The sequence below is a fragment of the Diabrotica undecimpunctata genome, chromosome 9 (genome assembly GCF_040954645.1).
Source record: "Diabrotica undecimpunctata isolate CICGRU chromosome 9, icDiaUnde3, whole genome shotgun sequence".
NCBI classification, from domain to species: domain Eukaryota; kingdom Metazoa; phylum Arthropoda; class Insecta; order Coleoptera; family Chrysomelidae; genus Diabrotica; species Diabrotica undecimpunctata.
The window spans coordinates 128,976,176-129,000,675 of NC_092811.1; the positions used below are offsets into that span (position 1 = coordinate 128,976,176).

The 24,500-nt window shown below is 33.6% G+C and overlaps 2 protein-coding genes across 4 annotated transcripts in view; one reads left to right on the plus strand and one right to left on the minus strand.

The window, feature by feature from the left end:
• The window catches only part of LOC140451457 (fatty acid CoA ligase Acsl3-like), a 56,114-nt gene extending 38,940 nt beyond the window's left edge, over window positions 1–17,174 (plus strand). For all 3 annotated transcript variants that reach the window (XM_072545275.1, XM_072545277.1, XM_072545276.1), the window contains exons 2-10: window positions 2,892–3,030; window positions 3,136–3,351; window positions 6,594–7,032; window positions 7,349–7,683; window positions 9,010–9,149; window positions 9,614–9,786; window positions 12,118–12,381; window positions 13,507–13,782; window positions 16,907–17,174. In XM_072545275.1, coding sequence (XP_072401376.1) covers window positions 2,892–3,030; window positions 3,136–3,351; window positions 6,594–7,032; window positions 7,349–7,683; window positions 9,010–9,149; window positions 9,614–9,786; window positions 12,118–12,381; window positions 13,507–13,782; window positions 16,907–17,058 — 2,134 coding nt within the window. In that variant the 3' untranslated portion in view covers window positions 17,059–17,174. The remainder of the gene's footprint in view (window positions 1–2,891; window positions 3,031–3,135; window positions 3,352–6,593; window positions 7,033–7,348; window positions 7,684–9,009; window positions 9,150–9,613; window positions 9,787–12,117; window positions 12,382–13,506; window positions 13,783–16,906) is intronic.
• A 2,484-nt stretch (window positions 17,175–19,658) lies between these two features.
• On the minus strand, window positions 19,659–23,150 carry Sec61beta (Sec61 translocon subunit beta). Its single transcript, XM_072545278.1, has 3 exons — window positions 22,990–23,150; window positions 22,731–22,927; window positions 19,659–19,897 (listed from the first exon to the last, which is right to left on the minus strand). Exons 1-3 carry the CDS (start codon window positions 22,990–22,992, stop codon window positions 19,804–19,806), a joined length of 294 nt encoding a protein of 97 aa, XP_072401379.1. The 5' UTR covers window positions 22,993–23,150; the 3' UTR covers window positions 19,659–19,803.
• Between the last annotated feature and the right edge of the window lie 1,350 nt (window positions 23,151–24,500).

The window sequence follows — 24,500 nt, forward strand, 5'->3', positions numbered from 1 at the left end:
AAAGAGAGAATATTTGGAAAGAAAATTATAAACAATAGAGGAGCATTACATTAGCAAAGAAATAAAAAATTTCTATCAAGAAGTGAAGAGAAACAAACAAATAAATAACACGCAAACAATTTTTTGTAGGAATAAAGAAGGTCCTTGAAAATACTGCAGAGAAATTAAACAGATGGGCACAATATTTTGAAGAACTGCTAAATAATGAAGAATAGATGCAAACAGATGAGGCAATGGGCCAATCAGAGGATAATGATGAGGAGTACGTAGAGGAACCAACAAAACAGGAAATAAAGGAAACAATAAAATGGCTTAAAAACAGCAAAAGCGCAGAGGAAAATGGAATCCCGGCGGATATTTTAAAGAAAGGAGGGGTCACACTGCAAAGAAAGCTATGTAATTTGATACTGAGCGTGTGGAGAGAGGAGAAAATGCCAGAGAGATGGAGTAATGCTGTAATTTGCAAAATATATAAGAAAGGTGAGAAAACCCTTTGTGAAAATTACAGGGGGATAGTGCTACTGGATGTTGTGTACAATATATTAGCAAAGATCATACGTAATATATTGAAAAAATACGAGAATGGCATAGTATGTGAATACCAAGGATAATTTAGAGCAGGAAGATCGATAGTGGATCAAATATTTAGATTAAACTTGATACAAAATAACAGTTACGAACAAAACCTAGGACTCCACATGCTCTTCATTGATTTTAAACAGACGTATGACTCTATAGATCGGGAAAAGTTGTATAAAGCTCTACAAAATTTAGGAGTACCAAAAAGGGTGATAAACTTATTGAAAATCTCGCTAATAAGTACAAACAATAGAGTGGTCATAGAACACACTTAAAACGAGAAGAAAGGATTACAAAATTAAAAATGTCAGCCAGTTCGAGTAGTTGGGTGTAACAATAACGAATAAAGGGAAGAAAAAGAAATAGAAAAGAGACTATTAAAAGGAAGTAGAGTAATGGGCTCATTAAAGAATATTCTAAAAGCAAAAAATGTATGCAGGGTAGCAAAAATTCGAATATATAAAACAGTCATTCGGCCAGTGGCAGTGTATTCCTGTGAGACATGGACTATGAGTAAGAAATATGAAATGAAAATCGAGATCTGGCAAAAGAAGGTATTGCGGAACATTTTTGGTGGTATTTGGAAGGTGGAGAGAAACTGGCGAAAAATAACAAATAAAGAGGTAATGGAGATATATGGAAAACCCTTAATTGTACAAAAAGTCAAAGCACAGAGAGTCAGGTGGTTAGATCACATCACTCGAACGCCAGAGGAACGTTGTGTAAAAAATGTGCATTTTGGAGGAGGCGGGGGTAAAATGAAGATAGGAAGACCACGGAAAAAGTCGTTATAAGCACTTGGTGATTTAAATGGTATAGGAGTGCATATTTGGAGATAGAGAGAAACGACTGGAAGAAGTGGAAAAAATTAACGAAGACAATAGAAGGCAAGGGGCTCCTCCATGGCCTGTAGCGCTGTTATATATATATATATATATATATATATATATATATATATATATATATATATATATATATATATATATATATATATATATATATATATGTATATGTATATGTATATGTATATGTATATGTATATATATATATAGTGATTTTTTCGCGTTTCATAGCATAATCTGGCAAAATAGGTGTTAATTCAGTGTTGACATTTATCGCATAAAAATAAGGGTGTGATCTACTGTTTTTAAAGCCTATAGAAATCATTTAAATAAAGCACAAGCGGTTTACACGTTATTTTTTTATTATAAACAGCTGCTAAGACGTTTACTAACATTCTAACTCTTCTGATGCTATATGCAGCGTCTAGGAATTTTAAGCAATATAGTCGATCCATGGAATTATAAGCAACCTTCTGATATATCACATTTCGAACGCTTCAATGCATCATGATTTTCATGATTTTTGTTGTTAATTTGCTGATATGTTTTCTGACGTATGTTTTTCTAATGCCTTTGAGAGAAATGTTTGTTTAGTTTATCTAATCTTGAGTTCCTTCATAAGTTTCAGCTTAAAAGTTATTATCACCCATTTTGTTTTGCAGTTTAGCTGTATTCCGTGTTTCTTGTTTTTCTTTTTCAAACTATCCAATTTTGTTATCTAATTATTATATATCGTTTATCTATCTGTCTTTAATGTGTACTTTTCTACCATCTATATCCTTACCCACCCCCAAATGAAGCTCCCTGACTCGAGCAACGTGGTCTTCGTTAAGTTTTGTGAACGAGAAGCTTTGTATTATCTACTTTTGTAAACTTTTTCATCACATACACTATCTCCTACAGTTAAACAATTTATTGTGCATTAACGAACACTACTACTGCATTTTCCTCTTTACTTTTCACTTAACTAGCTCACAGAGATTATTTTTCTTGAGTTATCTAACCAGATCTATATAGTTAAGGAACTTTTTTAATTGTTGTAGATACTTTTAGTAACATGTTAGCTAACTGGGTTTCTGTCAAATTCTTCATTTAATAAACTGTCATTCATCGTTTTTTCATCGTTTTTGACATTCTCGTGGACGAATACTGCGTTTGACCACCATCAGATATCTTTATTCTCAAACTTCTTCCTAGTATTTCAATTGTAGTATGCCTAATATCACAGCTATATTTCTCCAATAGGACCTCATTACTCTAATGTTCCAGCGCATTTTTTATTTTTCTATTGCTTTTACTCTGTATAAACCCTTCTTTTCTACTAATTTTCCTCTGAATAAACCTTCTTCTTGATCTTTTAACATGCAACATTTGGATGTTATATTTACTTATTAAAAAATTTGACGTAAATTTCAATAATCTTTGTTTTATATCACAAAAATGCGATTCTAATCAAAATTTTTGTTTCAGCTATAAAAACCATTATTTATTTAGTTTTATTTATGCTGTGCTGTATATAATTGTGTTTATATACGATATTCTGACATTCCCTATATATTTGCTATTCCAAAATCCTATTAAGAGAGTACAGTTAGCAAAAATCGAAAGGGTAAGTCCTCTTTACTTCAAATTATCACACAATTTATTACTATTAAATTCTGAAGGCTATATTGGAGTTGATATAATGCAAGTCATACAACATCTTGTATTTTAGGCAACTATTGTAGAAAAAGGTGACAAATACATCACGTACAAGACAACAAAGAAGCCTTATCCTACCCACTATGAAATCGACAATGAAAACATTGATACGATGGCAAAACTGTTGGAGCATGCTAGCCAAAAACATACCGATAAACGTTGCTTGGGAACTAGAGAGATTTTGAGAGAAGAAGACGAAAAACAACCTAACGGCAGGATTTTTAAAAAGGTATGTTTTTAATATTTGTGTCACCAAAAATATTAGTTATTTGCTGTCTTTCCTTATTATTCCTCTCCCAATAGCGCTATAGCCTAAATTGAGCCTTGACCTGTAATTTCTTTTTTTAATATAGGCCTCTGTGCTGGTCTTGAAATTCTGGCGTTCAGCAAATCGCTTTCCCATCTTTTACGTGACCTTCCTTTTGGTCGTTCTTTCTGCATTTTTGACATTTAGAGCTCTTCTCGGCAATCTGTCTTTATACAGCCTCATTACACGACCATTCTATCGAAGACTGGTGAATTTTGGGATAAATGATAAAAAGGTTGCTGGTGTGAGCACATATTCATGAATGTTAGGGAAATAAGTCTTCTACTCACAATCCGTGATAGTTTTTATTAAAGTTGAAAAAAGAAAATGGGCTACCGGTTTCGCTGTTTATAAACTTTTACAGCATCTTCAGGCCCCCAAGAAACTAAGGATATCAATACAATTGTAATCTATACATCCAATGTAACGTGATAAAATTATCACGTTATATTCTTGCATTCGGTTATTCTCTTTATCCATCTGCTGTCGCTAGTTCTTTTTACATGTCCATACCACTTTAGTCTTCTTTGTTCTATATATGTTAGTATGTCTGTTTCTATTCATGTTCTTTGCTTTATTTCGTCATTACTTCTCCTATCCATTCTTGTTAGACTGCAGCATCTTCACAGGCATTCCATCTCTGTTGCTACTATCTTACTGCTGTTTTTCTTGTTTATAATCCAATTTTCAGCCCCATATGTCATAATATTTCGCACTAATGTTTTATAAATCTGTGTTTTTGTCTTCATATTTAGGTGTCTGTCCCACCATACTGAGTTAAGTTGTCGGATTGCTGTTCTTGTTTGTCCTAATCTTTGCTTAATTTCTTCCTCTGTTGTTGCCTTTTTCGTGATTATAAACCCCAAGTATTTGAATTTATCCTTTTCTTTGTTTGTTACGTTGTCGTCAATCTGTAGATCTTCTATGTCTTCTTCACTTGTATAGTGCCAGCCTTGGTATATTCTTCTTGTAGTTTCTTCATCATGTAACTGAGGTCTTCTTGGTCTTGGGCAATCATTGCTTGATCGTCTGCAAACTTAAACGTATATAGGTATTCGTTTCGTACCGGTACTCCCATGCGTTCGCACTTTTGAAGTTCAAGTATATTTTGAACAGGGTTGGAGATGTGTAACAACCCTGCAGGAGACCTTTTGTTGTGGTGAAGTCTCCTATGATTCTTGTTCCCATTTTAATGGACACTTTATTTTTTTATACAGAGCCTTTGTAGCTTCTATGAGTTCCGTCTGTATTTCTAATTTGTACATTGCCTCTCATAGTTCTGCCTCTCAGATCAAAAAATGCCAAATGTATATCTCTATTTTTTGCTTTTTTCTTTTCCAACAGTTGTTCCAGTGTGTATATGTGGTCTATGCATGATCTTGCTGCCGTGAAGCCTGCCTGATCCTCCCTGATTTTGCCTTTTATCGCTTGCTCTATCTTTTCTCGCAGTATCTTCCCATATAATGGTATTACGCTTATTGCTCTGTAATTTCCGCATCGTTTTCTACCTCCTTTGTTAAATATAGATGTCATATATGCCTTCGTCCATTCCTTTGAGAGTGAAAAAAGGAAAGGAAAAAATTCCAAAGGAAAAAGAAAATGTTCCTGGTTTTATTATTTACCAGCAGCATTATCCTTTCAAATTCGGACTTTACTTATCAAGCAATAGTATGTGTTGTTCTTCATTATTATTTTTTAATTTCTGCCTCTTCTGTTCCATGTCTATTTTATTTAACTTTTTTGGTATGTAAAGCTATTCACCGCTTCAAGGTTGTCCTCTACTTCAATTTGATTTCTGTTTATCTTCGCCCATCTCGGTGTTAGCGTTTTGTCTTTTGTATGCTTATGTTTATTTTAAGTTCAATGTCATTGGTCGTTCTTTTTAATTGTGAATATGGTTCTGTCATCTCCTCCACTCGATGGAATCTAATGTTAATGCCATTCGCATAGACAGTAAGTTGTACTGATTTGTTTGTTAGGAGATTGGCCCATCCGACATTCAGCTGTTTTATGACATGACCTATTCACGAGTCACATTGAACAGTGTTGGAGCCAGCCTATTACCTTGGACTATTTCAAAGCTTTGGGTAAACTTTACCCAAAGCTAAAGAGATCTCTATCACAAACTTCTTCTTCTTCTTCTTCGTCTAGCCATTCACGTCCACATCTGAACATAAGCCTCTTCAAGTCTTCCTTTCCATTGTTTTTTATTGTACGCTACTTGTAGCCAATTTTTCCCGGCAGTCCTGTTCAGATCATCTGTCCATCTCATAGGAGGTCTGCCTCTGGGTCTTTTGTGTTGGTATGGTCTCCAGGTTAAAATTGATCTGTGCCATTTGTTTAGATCGCTCCTAGCTACATGTCCAGCGTATTCCCATTTCAACTTTAATGATTTTTGCACCACATCGGTGACTTTGGTTTTCTGTCTTATCCATGTGTTTGTTTTCTTGTCCTTAAGTGATATACCTAGCATTGCTCTTTCCATCGCGTGTTGAGTGACTCTAAGTATATTCATAATCTTTTTTGTGATTGTCCATGTTTGTGCCGCATAAGTTAATATCGGAATAATGCATGCATCAAAAACTTTAGATCTAGGATGTAATTGAATTTGTTGATTTCTGAGTATATAGTTCAGTTTACCGAATGCTGCCCAAGCTAACTTTCTTCTTCTTTTTATTTCTTCAGTTTGAATTTCCCTATTTAGTATTATTTTTTGTCCTAAGTATATATTATATTCTTCAACTTTTTCTATAACTTTATCGTTTATTATTGTCACGGTGTCTTCGGAGTGCATGACTTTTGTTTTGTTTAAATTCATTTTCAGTCCTATTTTAGAAGATTCGGTATGTAGTTCTAAAAGCATGGTTTGCATTTCTTGTAGGTCAGTAGCTATCAGGATTATGTCATCTGCAAATCGTAGATTACTGAGGTAGCGGCCATTGATGTTTATTCCCTTATATTTCCAATTTAGGTTTTTAAAAACGTCCTCCAAAACTAAGGTGAACAGTTTGGGTGATAAAGTATCTCCCTGTTTGACTTCCCTGTTTAATGGTACAGGGTTCGTGTGTTCATTTTCATTTAGGTAGTATGTAGCTGTAGCTTGGTTCATAGTTTCTTTCTTTCTTTCACAAACTAGGGTGATTAAAATTTCTTTTTTATTGCAGTACGATCTTGGTGACTACAAATGGTTATCATTTACAGAAGTAAACAATCTAGCTACCGAGTTTGGCAAAGGCTTACGAAAACTGGGAGCCGAGCCTACGCACAACATCGCCATCCTGGCCGAAACCCAAACAAAATGGATGATTGCTGCCCACGCGGCTTTCAAACAAAACTTCTCTCTAGTCACCATATACGCTACATTGGGGGACGATGCTATCGCCCATGCGATTAACGAAACCGAAGTCGATATAGTTATTACGAGTTTCAGTTTATTGCCTAAGTTTAAGCATGTTTTACAGATGACTCCGAATGTGAAGAAGCTCGTTTATATGGAAGATCAGATAAAGAATCTGAGTCAGGAGGAGAGGGATAGTTTTAAGAGTGGGGTACAAATAGTAACTTTTGACGAAGTTACTGAGATGGGAGCTTCTTCAAATATCAGTAAGTATTGTTTTGAAGCTTTTTTTTGTTGGTCTGGGCTCATAACCTGTTAGAATTTATTTTCCAGTTATGGAAATCAAGAGCTCGCAGTTAATTATTATTTAAATATTTTATTGTACAGTAAAGATTAAAGCCAAACATGTGCTACATTATTAAATAAGATTATAAGTGACAATTGACAATCTGAATCACTACTAACTAACATTGTAAACCAGTGTTAATAAGTACAAAATTCCAATATCGTCCACTTAAAAATTGTGTCTATTTTTTTGTGTATTTTGAGCGACTAAAAAATCATCTTTTTATTATTTTCCAGCTGAAGTAAAACCCACTACCGACGATATCGCTATAATCATGTACACAAGCGGATCAACGGGGATTCCGAAGGGTGTAAAACTCACTCACAAAAATATGATCGCTTCCGTGAAAGCTTTTACCGATTCTACAAGAATGTATCCAACTGAAGTGATAATGGGTTATCTACCCTTAGCTCACGTTTTCGAGCTTTTGGTGGAGAGTGGATGTATTTTGATGGGACTGAGAATAGGGTATTCCAGTGCTCTTACTATGATAGATACTTCGAGTAAGATTAAACGAGGAACAAAGGGAGATGCCTCGATATTGCAGCCTACGTTTATGACCAGCGTACCGGTAAGTGTTACATTTTGACTACTACGATGAAACAAGTACGACACACCTTATAAATAAAGTTTGTATTGTATTGGTATTTTTCCTTTTTAACTGCTCAAAATTCGGTACTCAAATTGTCGACATGAGAGCTCTAATATTTCCAAATGTAGGGCTAGATCTCAAAATAGTTGTTAACAATTGAGTTAACCAAGTGTCCAAAGATGTTGCAAAGATCTTTGATTTGAAAAGTGCGGGATCTTAATTGGAAGGCTCTTACATGGAAAATATAAATGAAAACTAACGTAGAGTCAGGACAATAATTGTATATTGGAAATTAGTAAAAAACGGCAATTAAACAGTACAAAAAATGAAATTATAATGTAAAATCCTGAAATCTCCATTCTAGTTAAATTTACAAATAATAGTATAACTATAAACTTAACTTAAACTTAAAACTTACAGTTCTGTTATGAAGGGGGAATTCTTCTTTTTCTTGTAATTTAGCAGCGGCATTAAATATGGACATAAGTAGCATAAGATATAAAGACAAAGACATACACAAAATAACATGGATGAGCCCAGGAAGTCTGGAGAGAAATCGAATATGTTCTGATTAAAAAGACACACAAACAATCAATAAATGACATCTCACAGAGCGGCCAACATCGATTCAGACCATATGCTAGTGATTACAAAATGTAAAATAAAAACAACGAAGAATGAAAGGCGAAAATCACAGAGAAAATATGACGTAGATAAATTGAAAGAAATGGGGGAACAGTGGAAAAAATCAAACAAGGAATAAACAATGCAGCAGAGAAAGTGGTTGACAAACGCAATATAAAAGAAGAAATAATTGCCAATTGGTTTGACGATAAGTGCAAATTAGCAGTGGAAGAAAAGAATAAAACAAGATTGAAATGGTTAAGCACAAGCAAAGAAGAGGAACGAGAAAAATACAAAGATCAAAGGCAAAAGACAAAAAAATTATTTAAATAAAAAAAAACACCTAAACGTAGACGAAATTATGAACGAGATAGAAATCGAAAATAAAAGTATTGTACTTATATGGAACTTATTACTTTAATTATACTGGTTACACAAACTATTGTGTTATCATGAGAAACGTGAGAAACAAAAAGTTGTTTTCTTAAGGAGCACTAAAATCTACCTAACAATAGCTATGTTGCTAAGTCTTCCTTTGGACAAAATCGCTAGCTATTTATACAGAAAACTTGATTTATTCAAAAAAACTTGGCGAAACTTTTTTTGTAAACCAATAAGAATCGAAATGTTTTGGATTGATTTTAATACTTACTAATTTCTTCTATATTATGTATGTTATAGGTAATATTGGACAGAATATCGAAAGCAGTTAAAGACAAAGTAAACAAAAGTAACGTAGTAAAAAAAGCAATTTTTACTTTTGGATACAATTATAAGACAAAATGGAGTAACAGAGGATTCAGCACGCCATTGACTGACAGGTAAGTTTGTATTAAATATGTTTATACATCTTCTTCTTCTTCTTCTTCTTCTTCTTCTTCTTCTTCTTCTTCTCCTTCTTCTTCTTCTTCTTCTTCTTCTTCTTCTTCTTCTGCTTCTTCTTCTTCGTCTTCTTCTTCTTCTTCTTCTTCTTCTTATTGTTTCTTATCGATACGTTCTTATATTCTGCAACGTCTCTTTTTTGTATATTGGACATAGGATAGCTTCTTTCCACTGGTTGGGTATTTATTTTGGTCTATACTACTTTATCTGGTAGTTGCATTGGTTGGATTTAATTTGGGTCATCAACGTTTAATATATTTTCTAAATATTTGGCCCATCCTCCGAATATTTCATTAATTCGTTCCTCTCGCCCAACCACCAACTTTGGGTGGGGGCGAACTCAGAACCATTTCTTTAGTTTAATAATTGTTTCAGTACATTCAGTAGTTAAATTATGTTTCAGAATTGTATTTAAAGCCACAAAGAATCTTCTAGGAGGTAAATTACGACTGATTGCAGCTGGTGGAGCTCCGTTGACAGCTGACACACACGAACTAGTCAAAACTTGTTTATGTGTAGATCTCATTCAAGGATATGGATTGACTGAAACGACAGCATGTGCTACTAATCAAGATAGTAAGTTTCCAATATTTATACATACAATCAGTTGACATCCCTTTTTTTATTCAGGACTTGTGTTTACTTTATATTATTTTTCAATACTGAAGTCAAAAATGATAACAGATCTTACACAAAAAAAAATAGAATAGGTACAGATGAATAGCATAGAGACAACCTTCTATATATGTTTTAATCCGTCAATAAACGAGTAGAATTGTTCATAAGGAGGAGGAAGAAAAAGAAAACCTATCAGTACTCCACAAAAGAGAGAACTTCTTCTTCTTAAAGTGCCTATCCGTTCCGGACGTTGGCGATCATCACGGCTATCTTCACTTTGCTTATTGCAGCGCGGAACAGTTCAGTGGTAGTCGTGTTATACCACTTTCGCAAATTTTGAAGCCAGGAAATGCGTCTTCTTCCCGGTCCTCTCTTACCATTTACTTTCCCTTGGAGAATCAGCTGGAGAAGGCCGTAACGTTCTTGATTTCTCATTACATGACCTAGATATTCCAACTTTTTAGTTTTGACGGTCATGAGAATTTCACATTCTTTCCCCATTCTACGCAGGACCTCCACATTAGTAACTCTGTCAACCCAGGATATACGTAAGATGCGCCTATAACACCACATTTCGAAAGCTTCGAGCCGATTCATAGATGCAACAGTCAGTGTCCATGCTTCCATTCCGTAGAGCAGAACTGTGAATATGTAGCAGTTCAATAGACGGCATTTTGTTTTTAATGATATGTCTCGACTGTTGAAAATAGTTCTCATTCTAACGAATGCTGCTTTTGCTTTTATTATTCGCTGTTTAATTTCTGTTGAGTGGTCCCATTGGCTATTTAAATTGGTGCCTAGATATGTATATTGCTCGACTCTTTCGATATTCTGTTGGTTGATTGTAAGTTGAGCGTTTAGTATTGGTTTTTTACTAATTGTCATAAATTTGGTTTTCTTTATGTTAAGAGCTAGTCCGTATCTGTTGCTGACTTCTGTTATGCGATTAGTCAATATCTGTAAGTCATTCAGATTATCGGCAAAAACTATAGTGTCATCTGCATATCTAATGTTATTCAACCATTCACCGTTTATTAGTATTCCTTTCGCACAACCGTCTAAAGCTTCCTTAAATACCCATTCAGAATAAATATTGAACAACAATGGAGACAAAATACAGCCCTGTCGTACTCCACGTTCTATTGCAATTTTATCAGTTAACTGGTCTTCTATTTTGATTTTGGCCGTTTGATTGTAGTAAATGTTTCTGATAATTCTAAGATCTTTGTTGTCAATTCCAATTTCTTGCATTAGAGTCATTAATTTGTCATGTTTTACTCTGTCAAATGCCTTCTGGTAATCTATAAAGCATACGTATATATCACAATTCACATCCCTGCATCTCTGAAATAGCACCTGTACAGCAAAAAGGGCCTCCCGTGTTCCCAGAGCATCACGAAATCCGAATTGTGTTCTTGTTAGTTGTTCCTCACATTTTGTATATATTCTTTTGTGGATGACCTTTAGAAATGTTTTAAGTAAATGGCTCATAAGGCTTATAATTCTATAGTCTTCGCACTTTCTCGCATTGGGTTTTTTTGGAAGATTTATAAAAGTTGACACTAACCACTCTTGGGGAACCACGCCCGTATCATATATACTGTTAAATATATTTGTCAACCATTTTATGCCATCATAGTCCATAAGTTTTAAGAATTTTGAGTGAAAATTATCAGGGCCTACTGCTTTACCATCTTTGGTGCTTTTGATGGCATATTTTACTTCTTCGACTGTAAATGGTGGTCCAGATTCGCAATTGGTGTTTGTTGTAATACCAGTGTTACTTCGTATATCTTCAAAAGTTTTTTCCACGTATTTGATCCAAATATCTCTTTTATGCTCTATTTCCAGTACTATGTTTCCCTGATTATCTGTCAGGAATCCAGTGTTCTTGTGTTTATATAAGCCTGCCGCTTCTTTAATCTTTTTATGGAGGTTAAATGAATCATGTTTTTGTTGTAATGACTCTATCTCTGTACACTTCGAGCTAGAGAGAGAAAGAGAGTACCTTCTACATAATTTTCATAGCATTTTCATACACATCTTCATAGTAGTCATTTCTATTACGCCCTCTATTAGAGAGAACGCAATTGAACTACTGAAAAAATTTCGGGAAAGTAATTTGGGGATGATGATATCTCGTAATGTCAAACCAAGACTAAAAACAATAAAAGAACGAAAAAACTATTAAAACATTTAATTTTCATATCATTTATTACAAAAATTTTATTTTCCCGAAGTAGTTTGTTTTTGATGTTTATAATAGCAACTAATACACATACCTTTCAGATTACGACATGAGGTTTGGAAGAGTCGGTCCTCCTATGACGACAGCACTCGTAAGACTGACGAATTGGAACGAAGGGCACTACTACATCACAGATAAACCAAATCCAAGGGGAGAAATTATCGTAGGAGGCGATATTGTTAGTATAGGATATTATAAAAACGAAGAAAAAACTCACGAAGAGTTTTTCGATGAAAACGGTGTTAGGTGGTTCAAAACGGGAGATATTGGCGAAATAGAGAAAGATGGATCTATGAAAATTATAGGTATGTAATATATTTTTGTCAATTAAGTTTACATTATTTTCACGATTGAAACTGATAGAATAATTCTTCTTCCTACATTAAAACGTTCTAGAATCCTTCTAGTTTTATTATTTTCTGTCTAAAAAAATTGTCTGTTGGTATTACAATATTATATTGTATATTTTTATGTGTTAAGTATGGACAGTGGAAGTGTGACGTCACAACTGTCAATTACTTTCCAAACAAAAGTTGAAATGCCCAATCTCAAGACTTTTTAAATTCTATAAAGTTAACATTTTGCTTCCTCTGCTGCTTTTTTTTAAGTATAGTGTTTTTTACGATAATACCATCATAATTCAGTGTTCTATTTCTATGAAATATAGTTTAAAAATTTAAATTAAAGACATTCTAACCTTACTTTATTGATACATGCATTTTATTGCTATTTTTATAAAACAACATGCTTTATTATTTACACAACCTTGTAAAATTGTTGTAGTAACTATTAGAATACTTAGATATTGCAAAAAGCGGAAAGATTCTGTAAAAAAATGAAAAAATAACGAAAAATACAAATTATCCACACTAAACAGGGTTTGTTTGGAAAGTGAAACTGACAGATGTCAATAAAATCTACGTCATCACTTCCACGGTCCATTAGCTCCATCTGTGAGTGACACGAATGTCAATGTCAACATGAAGAACCTAAAAAGATTGTAAATCAGGAATTTGTGTTAAAATAAAAACTTAAATTGTCAACTTAATCGTTTAGTATTCTTTTTTCCAACACGCATCACTAAATTGTCGACTGCAAAATTCTCCTTTTAGTCTAATTGTCTTATCTTGTGTAGTTTTAGCAGTTACTTTAATCTGTCCCATTATTTAGTTGTCATGATGCTTATGACATTAATAGGTTATGTGGGTTGTATAAAATAAAGTAAATTTAATTACGTTTTGTGATTATATATCATTAAAAATATTGCTTATTTAGCAAAATTGTCATAACTATTGAAAAAATAAGAAATCAACAGTCAAACGCCTGTATTTGTTATATCCATATTTTAATTTGTTCCACTATATAATTGTCAGGGCTCTTAGGTGAATATTAAAAGAAAAACATATTCTAAATCCGCTTTTCTATTCCAGATCGCAAGAAAGACTTAGTAAAATTACAAGCAGGCGAATATGTTTCTCTCGGTAAAATAGAATCCCAACTATCCACATGTCCCCTTATCGATAATATATGTGTGTACGCAAACCCCACAAAAACCTACTGTATAGCTTTAATCGTAGCCAATCAAGAGAAATTAAAAACTTTGGCTTCCGCCAAGTTCCAGGTGGACAAGACGTTCGAGGAATTGTGCGAAGATAAAAATATCACCAAAGATGTGTGCTTAGAAATCAAAGATCACGGGAAGAAAGGTACGTTTTAAATGTATTTATTTGTTTATCAAAACTTGTAGCTCTAAATAGAAGCACATGGTTCTTTAGCGGTGTTGGAGAATCAATGTACTCAATTCTCTCTTTGTTTCATTATTTACTTACTTAATAAATTTAAATAAACCTAAAACTAATATTAATATTATTATAAAATTAATATTAAACTCACCAGGTTAAACTACGTCGATTATCACTGCGCCGAGCTTTCGACATCCTCTCGGACGTCTTCTTCAGGGCTTCAGGTATCTCAGTCTCCTGAGCGCCCAGACACTACTACACTGTTCTAGAGGTGGACTAAATATCACTACCCTGTGATTTAACAGCTGTGATTAGAAAATAACAATCACGGCCTGTAAATAACAACCAAATATACTGTGACTGTGATTTAGGTCTTATTCTATGTCTGTAGTTCTTGATCGCTAAAACGTGATATATCACGTTCTCGTCTCAGTCGTATAGATAGAGGGAGCTGGCGCATCGGCGGTACTGTGAACGTGTAGTCTCTTTCTAATGAGGAAGTGTAATATTAGAACATAAATAAATATTTGAAGAAAATGAAAAGGGTAATTTTATAATTTGTTTATTGAGTTTGTGTAACTCATCGTATTTGTATCGATATTCAATAATTTTTATTCCCATACATTTTAAAAATGCCACCAGTGCCAAATAAAAAAGAAAAGTTTAACATACGCATACGACTATTTCGTTGCTCTGATAAATCACAATCACAGGTAAAAATCCCAATGAATAAAAAATCACGATCGCAGTTATACCTGTGATTGCAGAATCACAGTTTACTACACTACTGCTACCGCGAACAGCATAGGGTTCATTTATAATGTCGATGATGACGTGGTTTGGGTGGGGGTTGGCGCGAAAATTATTGACGGCGGGATTTTAATTGGAAGGTGGAGCGGACGATATTTTCTTTATGAGAGCTCTCCATGTCGAAGGTAACCGGACGCCGTCATCTCTTTTATTGAGATATTTTGGCCTTTTTGTTGGAAGAGATGGAATCAAAATCAACGGACAGACTATTAGCAATCTTCGCTATGCTGATGATACAGTCATAATAGCTGATAGACAAGAAGCGCTACAACGACTAATAGATAGAATAAACACTGAAGGAAAACGACTGGGGTTGAAGATTAATATAGACAAGACTAAGGTAATGGTGGTTAGCAGAACACGAAATATGCTTTTAAATATAACAGTAAACAATAAGAACATCCAAAAGGTCCCCAAGTTCAGATATCTCGGTAGTTGGATAACTGAAGATCTATGTAGATCCAGACATAGAGATACGTAGCAGGATTGAGCAAGCCAGAACAGCATTTACTAATGAGAACCTTGCTAAGCAACAGCATCTTTAACTTAACGCTTAGATATCGCTTTGTAAAATATTACATATACTCCATACTGGTATATAGTGTAGAAACCTGGACCATAAATGCCAATGTGATGAACCGATTGGAGGTCTTTGAAATGTGGATATTTAGAAGACTACTTAAAATTCCCTGGACAGATCACACAGCAAATGTCGAAGTATTAAATCGAATGGGCAGAGAACGAGAATTGCTGCCAATAATAAAAAGAAGAAAAATTGCAAACAATGGCTCATATTTCTTCACAGGAGCAAGGAGCAAGAACTTGTAAAGTTTGTAGGGACGGTTGGTGCAGCTGAAGGAGCAGTACCACCGGTCTTTATGTATTCTAGAGTTAGAAAGCCTGAAGAATATTTGGGTGATAAGCACTTGACGTCTGCTATTGCTCTTGGGAATAAGAAAGGGTAGATGGTAGATGACATCTGATCTTCCAAAAGTACTTCATCACTTTGCAAGTACTGTTACATGTTATATGGAAAACAAGATACTACTTCTTCTAGATAACCACGAGTCCCACATCGGTAAAGACCATTAAATTATGTCGAGAAAAAGGGATCGTTTTAATGTCTTTTCCACCGCATACCACACACAGAACTCAGCCACTTGATATTGGGGTACTTGGTCCCTTTAAATTATACCTAGCTAAAGTTCAGTTGCAGACTCGTTGCTTTCAAATCCGGCGAAATCCAATACAATTCGACATCTGGCACGTCTGGCTAAGCACGCACATGAATATGCATTCACAATTAAAAATATAACAAGTTCACCAACTCCTTCAATATCAAAGTATGCACAAGACGAAATGAATAACAAGACATCTTCAGATTATTCTACAACTTCTATGTTATGTCAGATTAGGCCGTATCCAAAAACACAACTTGAAGAAATTAAAATAAAAAATAGAAGAGTATAATCCACGGAGACGCCGGAATACGAAAAAAGTCAAAGTTTAGAAGCAGAACGCGAAAAAGACTAAGCTTTAACTTCAGCAATATTTCAAAATCAAAAGAGTCAAGCACTGAAGTTGGTTTATAAGATTCTTCATCAGACGATGAAGATTTTCAAGATTTAGACTCATTTCTAAGAATGAAAATATTGATGTGACAAATTTTGTCTTGGTGAAATTTAAAGTTTCCAATACCGAAACTTATTTCCAGGATAAGGAATACGTGATTAAATTTCTACATCGTAAACGTAACTTAACAATTTTTTGTTTCCTACAGTCGACATTTCAGTAGTAGAAAAAAAAAATACACTGCGGCTATTTTGCCTTTCTCTTTTACCTAAGGGACTGCAGGATCTGCAATTATTTTTCAATGTAATCTCATTTTTTCTGGCTTAATCTTAAGATAGGGTGCTATGTATAACTTAAATACACACGTTTAAGATGTTTTTTTACTATTATAGGGTATTTTAGTGGATATTCGAATGTTCCCCTCTATATAGCTGAAACTACCACTCCGGTAGGGCAGTTTCAGCCATTTCTCAAAATAAAATAAAAACTCAAAATTTTAAACTAATTCTTTAAATACAGCTTTTTAACTCTTAAAACAAGTGCACAATAAACTACATTTTATTTAAAAATGCCAGTTTTTGATTAATCCTTGTGAGTTTATTTATGTTTGGCTTCTAAAGATTAATATGCCCTTTCCCCTGCTATATATATTTATTAATAAAATTTATTTAACAGGTTACACTTATAAACATATAATTATTTACAGCCAAATTGGAGAAGTTCGAAATTCCAGAAAAGATAAAACTGGTAAAAGAGACATGGACGCCAGATACTGGATTAGTAACAGCGACGCTGAAGCTGAAGAGGAAAGCTATTGAACAATACTACAAACCTGTTATAGATGAAATGTACGCCTGAACATCTGTTGTCCTCAGCTTTTAAGTTATAATAAATTATAAATATTTACTTGTACAGTTTTTTATTAATAAGTTTTTGTTTGAATTTAATAAACGATAATAGTTTTTTTTCTCGAATCCCAAGAGCTATAAGTTGGTACAATTTTTTTGTCATATAAATGAAGATTTTGTATCTCTATCTATTTGTGCTACGAGGGTCATTCGTAAAAAAGGATCCTTAGGCCGCTTAAAGAGAATACCACGTGCTGGGAGAAATCTGGCAATATTGTCTGACGCACCAACTCTTCCGATCTCTCTCACACCCCATCACTATCGCCTCGCTGCATTGCTCAGTGCGTCACTGCCGGCACATTATTGCCGGCCTAACAGCCTTTGCAGATGAAGCTCCCGGTACCGCCAGATATGAAATTCGAGCTTTGATGCCTTTTTTTAAACGCAAAACGGATTTTACTTATTGATATTCATCGTCAGTTAATGGTAGTTATGGGGAAGAGTGCATATCTGTTCAACATGTTTGCAAACGGTGTAGAGAATTCGGTGAAGGCCGAACGGAAATTCACGATGCAGACCGGGGCGGAAAGCATTCAGTTTCAAACGAAATTGTCGAAAAAGTTAAAAGAATATTGCTTGAAAATTGGAGGTTCGCCATTAACGGCCTTGCTTTGCATATTCCTGAGACTTTCCAGACTACAATTAATGAGATAATAACAGAAAAATTAGACTATCACAAAGTTTATGCGCGGTGAGTACCGCGACTGCTTACAGAAAATCATAAACAGCATCTTGTCGAGTGTGCCCAGCAATTTTTGCACAAATATGACGACAACGAATAATTTTTGGATTCCATTGTTACAGGCTTCTCCATGACAACACTCGACCTCATGTCTCACATCAAACTGAGCAACTGCTGAGAGAATTTGGCTGTACTGTTGTGCTCCACCCCCTTACAGTCCGGACCTAGCACTAAGTGAATATCACTTATTTCCAAAATTAAAGGAACACTTGGGTGGCTTACGATTCAGTACCGATGATGTAGTAAAGAGAGTTTAATCGATTCCTCAAAGGATTTGCGGTAGAATTCTATAAAATGGGGATAGAAAAGTTGAAGCGTCGTCTACAATAGTGTTTGGACAGGCGCCGTAATCGGCGATTATGTAGAAAAATGTCGTAAGTGTGATAACGATGTGTAACAATAAGAACAAAAATAAAACTGTCTATTTTTAAAATTCAAGGGAACCTTATTATACCTATACATATATGGTATAAATTGGCATTTTTGTGCTAATTTTTTATTTTATGTTTCTTTAGGGAATTTGGTATGAGAATCAACTGAAGATGGGATTTAGTCGAGCGTTGCAGAGCTACTTAGATATAATCTCTTCTGAGCCATTGCCAAGCAGTTGCTGTTTGGATCTTCTGTTGGAAGTGTGGGAGGAAGACATCATATCTTATGATCTCTCGCTGCATGTGATTGGGATGGTTCATTAGTTCAGCGAATGTTGTTCTTTCTTTGTTATTCATATGGTCCAATACTCTGATCTGTCGGGTGCCTCTGAATTAGGCACCCAACATCTCGTAACTGGCTATTATATAGTTTTTTAAAGAAACTTTTTGTTGTCTCTAGTATTCGCCCTCTGTGTGTTGATCTATTACATTGCCTTTCAGTTTAATAATTTACTTTTTACCATCACAACGCTTTCTTCTGAGTATCTTCATATTTCCATTTTCCTCAATCACGTTTTTCGACCAGGGCGGATCTGTTTTGAAGTGGATGTGAGAGGTGGCATTCGGATTTTTGCAGATTTGCATCCTTCCAAATTTCATTTATATTGATTCAATAAATTTCGCATAATAATTTTGCAATCTAATTTTTTTTTTAAATGTTGCACAACAAAAACTAGAATATATATATATATATATATATATATATATATATATATATATATATATATATATATATATATATATATATAGTCTATATCTATATAAGTTTGCCAATTTGTTTGCTCACAAATAAGTACTTAACCTATCTAACTTACTTTATGGAACTGAAATCATTTGGACAGCCTCAAGAATGTTTTAAAATTATAAACAACTGTCTGGCTTATAAACAAATAAAATATCTCGGTAACTAATATCGAATATACTCTGAACATGTTTTTTTATAGATGAGCAGACCAATGCCACTATTTGAGTTTTCCAAATTGCCATTTGTTTAGGATGTGGTCTGATATTTATGGTTAGAAGAAGTTGTTCTTCATGATTTTTTCTGGTTACAGGGTCCGAGATCTTTAGTTTAGTAGCTGGTTCTTAAAAGGACATTCATTTGTACAAATAGTTTGCCACTATTCACATAAAACTGGTAGACTTGGTCGGAAAAGTTGGCAATTGGCACCAAATTTTTGCAGGATTGCTATAAGAGTTAGTTTTTGTTTGTAAAGACAGTTATAAAAAGTAATTTTTATTTATAAACTGTGAAAAACCCATCCCACAACCAACAAACGTTTTAAAGTCTATCAGGAAAAGTATTTACACAAGGTATCATCGTTTTGACTTTAATTATAAACATATAACAACTTAACTATCAATCAAAATGAGATATTATGAAAAGGAGTGTATTTCCATTAAATTTATGATATATATAAATCAAAAACACTTCATTTTATACTTATAACAATATAAAATATACAGTTCAAAAATGCATTAAATAGATGGAAGATGGAATGATGAAACGCTAAACTTTCATCTATGAGCTGCTTCTCGTGTATTTTCCCCAGATGTGCAACATGAATACGGACGCGATGAATAGAAGAGACATTACTAAGACTGGGACTGGACCTCTGAAAAACAAAAAAAAAGGTTAATCAATACATGCGCAGTAGAAACTTATTTGGTTAGTTAATTTATTGTCGATTCAAGATGTTTTATCTTTCATTATTTTTTTTATTGATTAGGTATGTAGTAAGCTTCTCTACTACATCATCGAAGTTAAATATTAGCAAAAGAAAACACAAAATTTATAACGTAAAATCACTATCTGTTAGCAAAATTTAAAGTATATGATAAAAAACTATTCCAATGAATGTAAGATTTAGTTGAACAACAAGGTAGGTAAGGTAGGTAAAATACCAAACAGAAAAAGAATAAGGCATCAAGGAATCTATATGCCCAAAAAGAGTCAACCACAATATTGAACAACAGAGATGGAAGAGATTTTTTTACATGTATTAAAGTTACAATAAGAAACCTTAGAAACACAGGACCTAAAATCCATCTTCGAGCAGATGAGTATGATACAAAAAAGGCTATGATCCACCAAAGATCAGTACTACAATTAGAACAGATACTTGATGAATATCATCAGAGAGTAATACAAGTGACATATAGAAGGTTACGCCTCCACACCACACTATATAAACCATAAATATAATGTAACATTATATAAACATTATCAAGATGATAGAATTATTATAAATAGAAATAAATTAGAGTACTTCATAGTGATTTAAGTTGAAATTGAAAACTTTTAGAGTTGTGGCACATTTATGTTCAACAAGAAGGACAATGTTGTCACAAAGAATTAAAAGGGTATAAAACAAATATAACAACAAATAGTTGTCTGGATCTTTAAAATCTTTAATAAATCTTAACTTGTTTATAGGACTTTTGTCAAAAACTCATTTATTGCTAACATTTCAAAATGCTTCAATTAAAATGTAGAAAACATCTAGAACAAACTATTCACATTACAGACCTCTATTTTTCAAGCTGTTCAAACTTTTAAACCCATTTTAGAAAATTGAAATTGGTTAATTGGGTGAACTTAGGCAATTTTTTAAAAGTGATGCAAAAGTTGATTCTTTTTCTCTGTTCAAATTATTTTTATCAAAATATTTACATTTTACTCTATAAATTTGATATATTTTGTCTTTTAAGCTCTGATAAAAATCTTCAGAGTTCTTCTGAGTGATCTGAATATTAAAAATATTATTTTAACCCCTTTTTCCGCATATTTTCATTTATATGTACTGGATTTTTTTTGGTTAATTGCCCAAGTCTATTTTGGCTACTTTTATCGACTTTTGATGTAGTTATGGCATTTCTCGATATATTCAAGATAAAATGTTAAATATTTTTAATGTTTATCTCGATATTCATCTTGTCCAGAACTAAAAAGCCAATTGCAAAATACATTCTAGAAATCTGTAGCATCCTATCAATAGGAAATGTTATATGATTCAATAAAACAATGAAGAAAAAAACTGTTTTCATTATCAGTTAAGTTGGAGACCATTGAATAAAAAAAACTATATACAATCTAATGACTAAAAACACAGAATAGCAATGACTAAAACTACTTTTATGAAAATGAACACATTTTTTTACAATTAGAACTAAGATAAAGTGCTATATTTGGTCTGAATTTTGTATGGAGCAGAAGTGTGGATACTGTATCAAGCATGAACGGAATTGAAGCATTGGAAATGTGGATTCATAGGCGGACGCTGAAGATACCTTGAACAGCAAGAAAAACTAGTAAGGAAGTACCAACGAGGGCCAACAAGGATAGAGAATTGCTGAAGATTGTTAAAAACCGGAAAGGTAAAATAGAAGGCTATAGAGGTATAAGAAGAAAGCAGAGTGCCTTGGTTAACAAAACATTCATAAATGGATTTAGATATCAAATGAAGCAAAATTATTCCCTGTGGCAGAAGACCAAGAAGCCCTCACATTTGTGATCACCAGCATCAAATAATTCTGATATGGCACATGAAGAAGAAGATAAAATCCAAGAATTCATAAAAAATAGTCCTCTAGTAAATATTGGAAACAAACTAACCACAAAATGTCAAATCTTGTAAAAACATACAAAAAAGTAGAGCTTACAGATATGAAAACAAAATAAAGGAGATAAAGACAGATACAGACATACATTTGAGAAATTCACACCAATAGACCAATACATTATCATAGAATTAGGAGAAACAGTGAGAAAGGCAAAAAACTGTAATCTCAACAAAAAATATACAACAACTCAATTTTGATCAAACAACACTGTGAGGAATAAAGCATTTGATACGGACATAGGATCATTTGAATGATTTATGCTTAAGGGTGACAAAATCAACATAACTGGTAATAGTTACATTGCAAGCATTTAAATTCAGGCAGAACTGTCAGAACCATAAAAAATAAACATTATTGTATGGAATATTCATTGACCCAAAAACTACCACATAACCAAAATGATTTGTTATATTGATGGTCCAAAAAAGCAGTAAAAACTAATCTAATGTATTACAACTCTAATCAACACTACTACAATTACTACAAGTCTAATCTAATAAAAGAAAAAAACAGAAGTAGTGAAAACTATGCATATTTTATAAAAGGTATTATATTCACCAAAACAACCACATACAATAAGTTTTTTGCTTTGCTACAATTAGAACATACTTAATCTAAGAAATATCTAAATCAAATAGATCTGAAAAACTATTAAACCGAAAACATCTGGAAATACACTTTAGATTTGTATAAAAACCAAACAATCAATCATTGTTTGGTATATAGGGTTCAACAGTGAACAATATGGTTTTGATTTCTGTGGAAACTAAACAATCACTGATTGTATGATCAATATGGTTACACAAACACTAATTTCGTACTTACACTTTGATGCCAGGAGAATCGTCAGTGTAAAAACGCCACATGCCTCCAGTTCCTGCTCCTGTATTCCTCCTGGCAGTAGTAGTTGTGGTTGTCGTTTTCCTTTGCCTTACACTGCTTCCCATAGAAGATCTGGGAGCTACAGCTTTTGAGGGGGATCTTCCACCGGAACCCACATTCGTCGAACTTGGAGAAGCAGGCTTGAAAAATCAAAATTTCCATTTAGCATTACTCAATAGATAATTATTAATGAAACACTCACCATTTTTGTGTGTTGTGTCTAAAAATAACAGCTATGTACTAAATATAAAAGAAGTGCTTCTGGTACAATACTTTTTTGAAGTGAGTTACACACCAACTGCACTTCTATTGATGAAAACTACTTCCACGGCCACACATACGAATGACACGAATCCAAATCACGTTACACGTAGGCACGGCAGTAAATGTCACATGGAAACGTCAGCTTTGTTTAGGTTTGTTAGGAACCGTTTTAAACATTGGACCAAGTGAATAAATGCCCTCAATGTGTCACGTAACTGTTCAAACTTCAGTTGCTTTACTATTTCAAACAATATTACCAACCAAAAATTAACTCCTTGGCACGTCATCAGTGTACTCAGATTTTATTTAGCGAACATACTTCTATCGCATATAACACAAATCCCATACATAGACAACCAAATAAACAATTCTATTAATGTTTGGTATTCCCCAGATTTAAGTACAATTGTTTTTATAATATCTTGGATATTACTATTTATAATTGCTTATCTACTAAAGCAAAATATTTAAATGTTGTATTGGCAATATTAAATTTTTCTGACATAGTTTCTTAGCGTCTTTCAAAGGTTCTTGTGATACGTAATTTAAAACTATAGTTTAGTTTTAATGTTACGAAGAATAATACTATAAAGAACAACTAGGTCCAATTTAAATGAACTTCGAAAAGTCAAACGGTAGGCAAATTCTTTTTATATACTTTTGTTAAAATTATAACAAGCAGACAATAATTGAACTTTGACCATGAAAGCAACCAGAATTGCCAAATGTTTTTTTTATTTAAAGAAACGAAAACAGTAAACTAAACTGTGTTCATGTTCCAAATTAATTCCAAACTTTCGAGTGCCCAATATTTACCAAACGTGGTTGAAGTATTTGCATTTTCAATCCAATGCTGTTTTGTTTTTTAATCTAAACAAGCATTAAACGTTTTGATCTCATAGTTTTGTTCCACATTGACGTGATAACAGAGCTTAATTTAATTAGATTATTGCCGGAACCAAAAGAATAGTAACATATCAGATAAATGTACTGGGTCTAAACCTGAATAGTACTTTGGTGTTTAAAAATAACTATCCCGTACGATATACTGGGCTTTCATACTTTTTTCGCCTTTTATGAAGAGGGGGGTAAACACACCTGGGTATTAGAAGATGGACAGAACCGCCTTCCAGCCTCAGTTACTCAGAATTCCTCCAGCGTGGCTACGATATATGAGGCCGCAGGCAGTGGTTGTTCAGACACCATGGACAGAGATCTACCTGCTAAAAAATACTCTCCTCAGCCATGAATATTACCGGACGGACCGCTATACTAGGTCTTACACCTAGATTAGGAGCTCTGTAAGCATATATTCCTATATTTTCCATACTAGTAGACCAGAATGAATCAAATAAACACAAATAATTAATTAGGGACCCTAAGAAGAACTGAAATACTATCCAAATCACTTCTAAAACGGAGAAACTAACATTCAACACACCAATAATA

Excerpts from the sequence above, each read along its gene's own strand:
- Sec61beta (XM_072545278.1), bottom strand. Across the intron at positions 19,898-22,730 it reads GATTCTCCTGGCATCAAAGT|AGGTCCAGTCCCAGTCTTAG; the intron begins GTAAGTACGAAA and ends TTTGTTTTTCAG.